Source organism: Hypoxylon fragiforme, assembly GCF_022984875.1.
Source record: "Hypoxylon fragiforme strain CBS 206.31 chromosome Unknown GGS25scaffold_1, whole genome shotgun sequence".
Taxonomy (NCBI): domain Eukaryota; kingdom Fungi; phylum Ascomycota; class Sordariomycetes; order Xylariales; family Hypoxylaceae; genus Hypoxylon; species Hypoxylon fragiforme.
The window spans coordinates 2,480,155-2,491,073 of record NW_026054756.1 but is presented as its reverse complement, the minus strand read 5'-3'; the positions used below and the strand labels follow the sequence as shown (position 1 = coordinate 2,491,073).

The 10,919-nt window shown below is 47.5% G+C and overlaps 5 protein-coding genes across 5 annotated transcripts; 1 reads left to right on the top strand and 4 right to left on the bottom strand.

The window, feature by feature from the left end:
* Window positions 1-242: 242 nt before the first annotated feature.
* On the bottom strand, window positions 243-1,322 carry GGS25DRAFT_517028 (ras-domain-containing protein; the record flags this gene model as incomplete). The annotated part of the gene is made up of 2 exons (XM_049263316.1): window positions 243-1,024; window positions 1,130-1,322. 2 exons carry the CDS (start codon window positions 1,320-1,322, stop codon window positions 243-245), a joined length of 975 nt encoding a protein of 324 aa, XP_049121512.1.
* A 1,720-nt stretch (window positions 1,323-3,042) lies between these two features.
* GGS25DRAFT_37413 (uncharacterized protein) lies at window positions 3,043-4,796 on the bottom strand. The gene is made up of 3 exons (XM_049258211.1): window positions 4,183-4,796; window positions 3,598-4,094; window positions 3,043-3,532 (listed from the first exon to the last, which is right to left on the bottom strand). The coding sequence occupies exons 1-3, from the start codon at window positions 4,580-4,582 to the stop codon at window positions 3,236-3,238; spliced, it is 1,194 nt and encodes a 397-aa protein (XP_049121511.1). The 5' UTR covers window positions 4,583-4,796; the 3' UTR covers window positions 3,043-3,235.
* On the bottom strand, window positions 4,797-6,853 carry GGS25DRAFT_37384 (FMN-dependent dehydrogenase-domain-containing protein). Its single transcript, XM_049258205.1, has 4 exons — window positions 6,654-6,853; window positions 6,552-6,585; window positions 6,179-6,492; window positions 4,797-6,087 (listed from the first exon to the last, which is right to left on the bottom strand). The coding sequence occupies exons 1-4, from the start codon at window positions 6,717-6,719 to the stop codon at window positions 5,011-5,013; spliced, it is 1,491 nt and encodes a 496-aa protein (XP_049121510.1). The 5' UTR covers window positions 6,720-6,853; the 3' UTR covers window positions 4,797-5,010.
* A 751-nt stretch (window positions 6,854-7,604) lies between these two features.
* On the top strand, window positions 7,605-8,257 carry GGS25DRAFT_517025 (DUF427-domain-containing protein; the record flags this gene model as incomplete). Its single annotated transcript, XM_049263315.1, has 3 exons — window positions 7,605-7,794; window positions 8,015-8,095; window positions 8,226-8,257. The coding sequence occupies 3 exons, from the start codon at window positions 7,605-7,607 to the stop codon at window positions 8,255-8,257; spliced, it is 303 nt and encodes a 100-aa protein (XP_049121509.1).
* Window positions 8,258-8,449: 192 nt separating this feature from the next.
* Window positions 8,450-10,661, bottom strand: GGS25DRAFT_37356 (phosphate permease). Its single transcript, XM_049258202.1, has 4 exons — window positions 10,385-10,661; window positions 9,694-10,330; window positions 9,389-9,632; window positions 8,450-9,334 (listed from the first exon to the last, which is right to left on the bottom strand). The coding sequence occupies exons 1-4, from the start codon at window positions 10,549-10,551 to the stop codon at window positions 8,670-8,672; spliced, it is 1,713 nt and encodes a 570-aa protein (XP_049121508.1). The 5' UTR covers window positions 10,552-10,661; the 3' UTR covers window positions 8,450-8,669.
* Between the last annotated feature and the right edge of the window lie 258 nt (window positions 10,662-10,919).

Below are 10,919 nucleotides of genomic sequence, written 5' to 3'. Positions count from 1 at the left end.
CCAACCCCAACCCTTATGCTGATCCGAAATATGCATGTCCAAACGCCGCGGTAAACTGATTCGACCAAGGGATACCAAGCTTTCCCCCCTGCATAGTTATCTCAAACCCAAGACCAAGACCCATGAACTCGTAGAAAACGTCTCGTGCGACTTCATAGTCTGCCCATGCCTCGCCTCTCGTGTATAAAAAGATAATGCCACATCTCGTCATGCTATCATTGTTTCAGGGTATCGATCATGAATTAGCAACACTTCCTACCCCTTCCTTCTTGCCCGTTATTTGGTCGCGGCTCCTCTGTACCTCCGTTGGCCGGATTCTCCACGGTGACCGCCGGTGAGAAACCGGGAGAAAACAACCAGCTCCGGCGATCTCTTCCGCGATCTCTAATACGAAAACTACCCCGAGGATTCACGCCGTCAAAATAGCCGCCATCCATTCCACTCTCGTAACCTGGCGTGCCTGGTGTAGCAGTGGCTGCTAGAATGGCTTGCTGCATTTTGCGGTTCTGCTCGACCAATTTGCGGGTGACAACCCTGAAGACTTCTTCCACACCCTCGCCGCTTTCGGCGCTAATCTCGTGGCACGCATCCCAGCCCACCTCCTGACCCCAGAACCCGCTACTACGTTTGCTACTCGGGCTGCGTGGTTCCTGTGCGCTAGAAGCGGCGGGAGTTACTGCCACACTAGACTGGCTTACACCAGGTCCTGGTGGTAGACCTGTCAGGCCGGTCGGGGTAGCGGTGGGCGGGGGCGTTGACCCTAAGCCCGGGGCGAGATTCTCGGCGACATATGCTATGCAGCGTTCGAAGGGTACTTCGCGGCGTGTGGGGTCGCGGGCTACAATGTCGGCCTTGGTTCCTACAACATGCAAAACGATATCGGGTGGGAGGTTACGACGCAGCTCTGTGAGCCACACACCCATTTCGGCGAAGGATTGTGCATCGGTTATGCTATAGCAGAGGATACAGGCGTTGGCTCCGCGGTAGTAAAGTCGGGATATCGAACGAAATCGTTCCTGTCCGGCTTCGAGGCCACAAAAGAGTTCCATGTTAGAGTCATATCAAAAAGTGAGAGGGGAGAGAGGGAGGGATAGGGAGAGGGTTGCTATGGTGAGTAAGGAATATTTACCTGTATCCCATATCTGTAAGCGGACAACTGTGTCTGTGTCACCGTCGATAACCCTCTTGGTCATGAAGCTGGCGCCTACGGTGGATGTATTTTGAGCAGGATTAAAAGCACCCTTGCAATACCGTGTGACTAAAGATGTCTTACCAACGCCTTGAGAGCCGAGGACGACAATCTTAGCCTCAAGAGAGGACATGGCGGGGGAAATAGAGGGTTGAAAGTGGAGTACTATTAAGAGCAAGCGTTGGAAAGCGTGAGGAGGAGGAGGTTTCAATAGAAGCTTGGAAACTTCAAAAATGGGAGTTGAAGTTGGGTATGAGGTAATGGTAATTAGGAGATGAAGGGAATAGGAAGTAGAGAGATAGAGGAATAAGTTCCGGGGAGTTGCTAAAACGAGTGGCTTCGCCGCCGCTCGAGGTTGAGATTGCGGGTCTGGATCGTCATCTCCTTCTGGTAAGTGGTTGCGAAGGGTTATAAAGTGGTGAATGCGTGTATGTAGATATTCTCAGCTAAAACAAGCTTGTGGAATAAACTAGCAAAGAATTGGATTATATAGAAAGGGATTCTTGGATTTTGTTTTTTTGTTTTGTTTTTGTTTTGTTTTGTTTTGTTTTTGTTCTTGTTCTTACTTACTTTTTTTGAGAATAAAAAAGAAGAAGCCGAAGAGAAGCTTGGAGGAGAGGTAAGTGGTATGTAGGAAAGTATGTACATAGGAAGGTATGTAGGTAGGTACCTAGTAGGTGCTGTAGGAAGGGCCTAGGCATACATTTGGTAGCAGTACATGCATCATATGCAACAAGGGTCCTTTATTTACCTTTTTCCACAACTCAGTTACTTCCAATGTTCCAGGCTGTCAGAGAGTGCAACGCTGACTCGTTCCCCATTCGAGGAGGGGTCACCTTGTTTCCCCAGCTGTTACTGAATGATGTCAACAACAAATCATGTTGAATGAACACCAGAGGGGTTGGGGATTGGGCAAAGCAAAATAAATTATTTTCAGTTTTGTAATGAAGGTGTACATATGTATGTGTATGGAATATAAATACAATAAATACGGAGGGAGAATGTAAACTTTGTAAAGCAACGGGCAAGTCAATTTGCTCCCTCTCACTCCTATCAGTTAGCTAACTAGTAACTTAATTGATAAGATAAGAGACTGATTCAAGGGTTAGTTATCCCTACGATCTTCTAGCGTGCAGTCAGCCCAGTCAACCATCCCTTTGCCTGCTGGGCCAGCACACGTGGGTCCAACTTCACGTGATGCCCCCAGTTTAATCCCTGGATACATTAAGGCACATACCCATATATTCCACTTGCCGTCTATTCTTCCAAACATAGAGCCTCTAGAAGAGTATATCAATTAATAAAATATATCAAATAATCGCAAAGTTTTCAATGACTATATTAATATTTTTTTTCATACAAATAGATGGCGTTGAAGGCTGATTAGGTGTTGAGAACCTAGAAATTGAAGTTGAAAGCAGGCTAGCCTTTAAAGGCTAGCGCTTGAAGGCTCACGTGATATCCCTCAGCATCGCCATGTTATACTCAACTTTGGATATAATAATCAAATGAAGCCTTAATACCATGCACCTAGTATCAGTAAATTGCCGTATTTGATATTTATATAAATATCAAAAGCATATCTTTACAGACATGATATTGAAAAAGTTATTTGAATTGAAAAGTAATTATTTATCAATAAGCTGGGCATTGGTTCGTGTGGCGGATCTGATACGCTAGCCATAATAGGCTAAAGTGGCAAAACTGACGATGTATTGCTAATGTAGCTTGAAAGATAACATATACATTTAAGGCACTGGAAATTTGGTGGAAGAGTAGGTACTCTTCAACAGATTTACTTGATTGGATGCATACGCTTTTTTTGACCCAGTTTAGACCCACGTGTGCTGGCCCAGCAGGCAAAGGGATGTGACATTGAAGGTTACGTAACGTAATATCATACAACGCCGACGCTGACCACCTTCTTCAAGATGCCTTCCTCAATATACCTTCTTCAATATGCCTTCTTCTTGAAAAGGGTCACACTAGTTATGTTTCTACTCATTTTCTAGCATCCCTTAAGAAGGCTTGTCAACCCACCACTTCTTACCTACTCCCCCACATGTCCCCCATCTGGCTGCGCTGTGTGATGGCAAGCCACAAGCCAATGATCAATACAGTAAAAGGGACAGTAAAGGCCCAATATATCCAAAACCTCTCTCCTACCACTTCTTCTTTGTCCCAGTTCAAAGATGGCACTGCGAATAGCGTCGCAAAAAATGTTCCAGGCAAGAATATCATCGTCATCACCGCAATCACCTTCATCGATGAGCTATCCATCCTAGCCGCCCTGGTGAGCTCGATGCTAGCTCGTGTGTCCTGACGCATCAATTTGCGCGAAATCTAACACAAACTTCCAAGTTAGATCCATTTTCCAAGATGAAAAAAAAAGTAGGTGTGAGCCTCACCCTCGCCATATAATCACTATTTGATTGCAAACGCCATTCGATGTGAAATGTAACCTGGGCGATTCTTGGTTCCAGTATATCGAAAGCTTCCCTTATACTCGCACGTTCCACCACGATATCCATGGGCAATGTCTTGGTGAGCTCTTGGTTCGCCATTATATCCAGCTGCTTCTGCAAGTAATTGGTAATCTTGCGGGCCAAATTTAAAGATAGCTGTGACCAACGAAGTCCTTCACGATAATTCTCCCATTCTTCGCGATTGCCTTCGTGAATCAGTTCGTAATTGACACGATTGACACGTCTGTTGGATGCGACTTCTATAACGTTATGCATCTCCGAATATAGGAGAGCCATTGGTAACAAGCAATGATTTTGGAAGAGAGCTTTGCTTTGCTTCAAAAAGTCCTCTATGTGCTGGTAGATACTGTCCGCTGTATCATTGCCCACCATCGTAAATAAGATACCCGTCGTGGTTCTAGTAGTTGAATTATAACAAGCTGTTCACGCTTTAGCTCGTGCTAGACTGCGAAGCCTTCGAGGAATACGGCGACAACTGCCTAGGTTAGGTAAGTAGGGCGTGCTCACCTATGAATCGAATTGAATAGTTGCTAAAACACATAGTGAGGGTTCGTCCTTTTCCAGGAATATTCCGCTCTAGCACGCTGAACTCATATACTAAGCCAGTAATCATCCCCAGAGAGTAAGCATCTATGCTCAGCTCGTCTACTATTTCGAGGATCCAGGCCGGCGGTAGCTGTGACTGTGGCTTCGTAGGCAAAAACTCGAAGGGCAATTTGATAAGTTTGAATGTTGGGTGCTCTAACTTATCTATAAGATAGCCTCTCACTTTATTTGTAGGCATGGCCGTTTTCGAATAGATGATGTCGCTATCTGAACTGTGAATCTCGAGCGCTTCATAATCGGGCACAACGTATAGTGGTGATCTTTTGAATTTATTACGACCATACTGCTGAAGGCTCTCCATATCACCTTTGGTAGACGGAAGTACTGTGATCTATACGAAGTTGGTCCAAATAATGCGCGAACGGGATAAAGAGGGAATATATATGGAGACCAGTAGACAACATCCTGAAACATGATTTTCAGCTATATATAGGTGCAAATTTGTGTACGGCAGGATTATGTTGAGTTCTGCTGGAAGAAGAAAATAGAACAGGTTCGTGGCTGCGCACTTTACATTACAGTCTCGTCCCACATACGGAATCTGCCTACCTGCTTGCCTGCCTGTGGGATGTCGTACATTGAAGGTTACCTACCTAGGTTAGGTATGTTACATGTGGTGGCTGTCCAAACCATGTAGGTTGCCATGTGTGATGTCCAATAATCAAGAAATTATATATACGATCCAATAAAAGCTAAATATATGTAACCCAGGCTGATAGGTATATATCCTTACAACTTCGAAGACTTGGGGGGCTTAAACGCCGGTGTAACGAGGGGATCGTAAATCTTATGGCCGAGGTGATCGCGCGGGACGCCGGTCACATGACTTCCTAGGTTTCGAACGTCGAGGAGCGAGGGGTTAAGCTCGTCGATGCTGGTGCAGCCAATAAGGCGCATGTTCATCTCCATCTCGTCTTTGAGGAGCTGCATTGCACGGTCGACACCATCCAAGCCATAGGCAGACATGGCATACAGGAACGGGCGGCCGATGCCGACACCCTTGGCGCCTAGACACAACGCCTTGATGATGTCGGTGGCGCGCCGCACGCCACCATCTACGAATATTTCGATCCGGTCCTGCAGTCCCAGCTCTCGGAGCACTGGCATCGTCTCAGCCAACACCTCAACAGCAGACCGTGCAAAGTCGAGCTGCCGCCCGCCGTGGTTCGACAACACGACGCCCTGAACCCCATGCTCGATAGCCTTGATAACATCCTCGACCCGCTGTACGCCCTTGAGGATAATAGGCATCTTGGTGATAGATTGGAACCACGGGATGTCCTTCCAAGATAGTGCCGGGTCGATGAAGGACGAAATGGCACGAGCTGCGCCCTGCGAATTATCTGTCTGTTGACCTGACTGCACATTGGAGCCGCTATCCGTGAACTTGGATCGCATATCCTTCTCTCTCCGACCTAGCTGAGGCGCGTCGACCGTGATGAAGAGACCCTTGCACCCTCGCTTCTCGGCATGCTTCACGATGCGTTCGGTGATGGCTCGGTCCGAGTTGACGTAGAGTTGCAACCATTGCACTTGGTCACCTTCGGCAGCGTCCATAATTTCATCAAACGAGCACGACGCTAGCGTAGGAATCATTTGCACGACGTTATGTTTCTTGGCAGCCTTGGTTAATAACACCTCGCCCTCGGGGTGTCCCAGCTTCCCCAACGCCGTTGCGGTAACGTAGAAAGGTATGTCCACCTTGGTACCAAGCATAGTTGTCGTGAAATCCACTTTCTTAACGTCAACCAAGATCTTAGGCCTAAACCATATCCTATGGAAAGCCTCGTGGTTTTCCCGGAGTGTCTTATCAATCTAGTCAGCAAACGGCAGAGCAAGTCAAGGTTCAACAAGAAAATAGAGAATACGAATAAGAATATGAATAAGAAGAGCTTACTATCTCATCGTCGGCGGCACTAGAGTAGTATCCCCAAGCGCCTCTCTTCATGACATTCTTGGCAACGGATTCGAAATCCATCAGATTATAGCATTGTGATAATAGCGGCTTATCTGCAATGCGCTGCTGTCGCCCTGCCTCTTCGGGGTCCTCAACCTCCTTGATTTTAGCAACGGTGCTCATATCAACGGGCCCCAGATGCTTCGATTTTTCCAGATACTTGTCCAAGGTATCTGGAGGGTGTATGGGTTCGAACTCCTCAGTCGCGTCTTTACCGGCATACTTCAGAATAATCTTCATTCCACCAGGATGCTCTAGATTTCAATCATCAGCCTTGGAAGGGTTCATGCGTGGGAAAGTTGAAGGTACTGACCAGGTAAGAATTCGGTGACATCATAGGCTTTTCCCTTGGAGACGAGGTTTAGCAAGGACTTACAGATAGGTGACTTATAGGTAGGTAAGTAGAGCAACTCACATGAATTACTACCCAGCAGGACTCCTTGCTATTGTGTTTGGATATTTCAACTCCTGAGAGCGCCATCGCGAATACTTCTCGGACCAAAGGACGCTCAAGCAACGACTTGAAACTACAATTACAATGGGGAGACAAGGGATATAATGGATATAATGGATATATAAAGAGGATCTATAGCAGTGGCAAAGCAACAGCGATGATTACAAGTAGAACAGAACACGACGACTGTTTATGTATGTATACAAGAAAATATAGAATGATAAAATGAGTATGTAGTAGATACAAAGTTGAGAATTGGCCACTAAGTCTATGTATCTCTCTCTTTCCTGTTCTCCTAATTAAATAAATACTGCCGACATTCGGGATTGCCTGGTTGGACAACCCGGCTTAAGTTTAGCGTTGCACGAAGAAGGACCAAGCAAAGGAACCAACTACGATAAGTTGGAGAAGGTAAACCTGGAGATGGTGGAGTATTTCGGGCATCGGGAGAAAATATGGCGGGGAGACTAGTAGGGTACCTAAAAAAAAAAGGTGGCTCTTCTTGGAAATATCTTGACCGTCATTCGTGAGCCAAGACTCTTTTACTACTTGTAGTAGTTACTAGGTAACTACCTTCTTTACCGCTTATACAATATACGTACTGGATACTTTCATAAAAAGACACTCAATTGATGCATAAGCTACTACTTGCAATACATAACTATTCAATACGTACATAACTATCGTTAGCGACCCCGCAATATCTTATTCGGAGAGCTTGATGGCATTAACAACGTCATCCATCTACTCAGATTCTACTGGCTCAAATATGTTGCCTTGTAACGTTCAAAGGGATACATACCCAGGGTCGTACTAAGTACATATGCTACTCTTACTCTTACTCTTAGCTATCCAGTAGCTAAAACATAAACAAAACAAACAAATAAAAATATATACAAAGTAAAGACAGAAATGCCATCAGGACACGTCGAAGCCAAAGTCGATGGGATCATCATTGCCTCATCCGACACCTACGAGCTTGTCGAGGGCAACGTGTACTTCCCGCCGTCGTCCGTCAAGTCTGAGTACCTAACCAAGACGGATCTACACACCCACTGCCCATGGAAGGGCGACGCCAGCTACTACAGCCTCAAAGTTGGAGGTGCGTTTCTCACCCCTGGCCTACCTATTTTCCCTAGTCTCTATCTACCTAGTAGTTTCTTAGTCCCTATCTACCTAGCAGTTCCTTTAGACATGTATGGACACAGTTTGCATATGAACATTACCATAGTATATGTCGGGCTTATTTTCACTTGAGCAAAGTGTGCAATGAAAGGTCCACATACATGCTAACAAGAAACCTGGTCGGATTTCATATAAAGACAAGGAACTAGCCAACGCTGCCTGGTATTACCCCGAGCCCTTCGAGAAGGCTGCGCATATCAAGCACCACGTTGCTTTCTGTAAGTCGACTCCCCTGAAATCCATTCCGCTTGCATATTTTGATTTATTTGGCTACCAACCTACCTATATACATATCTTCTTCACCTATATATTCTCTCGGCGTGAGGTTAACTTCCGTATGATATATAGATAAAACGAAGGTAGATGTTTCTTCAGGGTAGAGTCAGCTGCCGTTCGCCTAGAAAAGGTGGGAGAATGAGCAAGCAAGCCTACCTACATATCCCGTAAGGTGAACCAGAAAAACAGTCCCAATTTACTATATTTCGTTACCTCGGTCAGTCATTTCTACGCGTGCAGAGAATTGCAAGATGAGGACTCCTTCTACAAGGAAGAAAGATGAAAAGATGAAAGCTACTGGAAAGGGTATATTCGCCTAGCTACCTACTCTATATAACCATACAACCCAAGAACCAACGTCTTAATATTAGTAACACATCACATACCAACCGAGTAAGTACCGGCAATAGCAATCTCGTTATACATCAACCTTCGTACAATCCTTCGTACACAATCCCTTTTCCTCCTTTTTCCTTCGTTTTTTCCTTCAAAAGGTCAGATCACGCACGCGTCATATCACAGCGACCCAGCTGCCTTCTTGTGGCTGCTACCGCTACTGCTCTCAGCCGTGACTCTCGTCGGCGCGGGCTGATCCTCGCCGGAGAGCTCTTCGAGCGTCTTGCGCTTGGTCTCGGGGATGAAGCAGGTGGTGAAGCAGCCGAGCAGCATAAACAGGGCATAGATCTCGAGCACGTGGTCCATCCAGGGGCTGGGGTTGTCGTGGGTGGCGCCGCGGGTGCGCAGCGTGGAGATGGCGCCCTGGCCGATGATGGAGCCGATCTTGCCCGAGGCCGCCGAGATTCCCGCACACGTCGAGCGGTACCGCGTCGGATACAGCTCGCCGGGCACGACGAAGGTGGTCGTGTTGGGGCCGAAGTTGAAGAAGAATTGGGCGAGCACGTAGATGGCCAGCAGCCCGTTGCCCGATATGTGGTTGTACGCGAAGCCCATGACGATGAACAGGATGCTCAGAATGATAAACCCGCCCATCTGGATCGTCTTGCGGCCGAGGGTGTCGAGCGTCGCGACGGACACCCAGTACCCCGGCACGGCACCGGCCAAAACGATGATGAGGTTGCCAATGGCGGTGTTGTACAAGACCCGATAGGTCGAGTCGGCATTTTGAGTCGCGTATCCAATCACCTTCAGGATGGTGGCATTGTTCAGGGACAAGCCATAGACTAGGTTCCTTATGAGAATCTGAGACACTTGAAGGGTTTAGGGGTACAACTTACAAGCTACGTCGAGACAGAACCACGATCCGGCGGTGCCAAACAAGAGAAGGCCGTTCTTGGGAATAGAGTAGTGACGGATGAAGTCACTCCAGCTAGCTTTAGGAATGGTCATCTGAGCCTGGGCTGCTTCGCGGGCTTGTATTCGAGTGATATCATCAGGCTGCCCCTCGTTCTTGCCAGACATATAGGCCTTGACGTCGTCGGCGGCTTTCTCGACGTCGCGGCCGATATCGAACGTATACCGCTAAAAGCCAAAGTTAGCTAGCTTCATTCCCCATGCTGGGAATATAGGTAACACAACATACAGGAGTCTCGGGGATTGTTAATCGGTAGTAGAGAGCAATGCAGGCTGGTACCGCACCGAACCCGATCAAGGTCCTCCACATCTTGTCGACGGCAATGGCGCAATAGCCGTCGCAGTTTGCCGGCTCCGTGGAAGCCTCTAGCTGCTCCCTAAAGCCCAGGGTGACAAACAGCATGACAAACGCGCAGACTAACTGGCCAATGCCCTGCATAGCAAACACGGCACCCATCATAGCTCCTCTCCACTTGGTAGTAGCAAATTCGGAGGTGATGATACTCGATAACGGGTAGTCTCCACCGATGCCGACTCCGACTAACACACGCCAGAATATGATGAGACCGATGATGTTGACCGAGGGAGAACCGGAGCTGAGGGCCTGGCCGAGAGTAGCAAAGATGATGATGATTAGTTCAATGCCGTACATGCGCTTCCGTCCGACGTGGTCAGCCAGGTAGCCGAATACCAGCTGTCCAATGACGGTACCGGCGGAGGTTGAAAGCTTGATGGCGTTGTCGGAAGAGTTGGGCAAGGAACCAACGCCGGGGTAGTAGACGATTCCCAACATGGTGTTCAGCAGACTGACGGCGAAGATGTCATACGAGTCCGTGAAGAACCCAATTCCAGAGACGATACATGCCCTACGGCACCGAGTTAGCCATCTTCTCACAGTAACCCTCGCAATAAATCCTTACCTCACATGGTACCATCCGAAAGGTGCCTTATCGATCTCGGCGAGCGCGAGGCGGCGGCGCTCATTGGGATCTTGAATGTGAAGAAAGTCATTATGGTAGTTATGGTAAGCGTTATTCCCGCCCGAAGTCTTTTGAACGCGAGGTATTGGTATTGTAGTGTCTGCCATAACTTTTGAGTTAGGTATGGCCCGTATCCTTAGGTGATCGTACTTGACTCCAATGTTGTTTTGCAACAAGCGATCTTTGGGGAGTGGAGACGCTGCTGGTCTGCTCCCTATGTAGGTATGTATGAAGAAAGCAGGTAAGCAATATATATTTAAGCAAGGGAGGCAGGCTGTCAACCCTGGCAGGCTTTATTGGTGACAACAAACATCAAAGGGGGGAAACATGCGGGAAACAGATGGGCCCTGCAGTGCTTTTTGTATCTACCTATATTCCACTCCCATGTACTCCAACCGGGCCGAGCGGGCTATGTGCGTAACGTGCCTACCTACTGAAGACCGTAGGTATATATTATATGCTACAAGGGGGCATC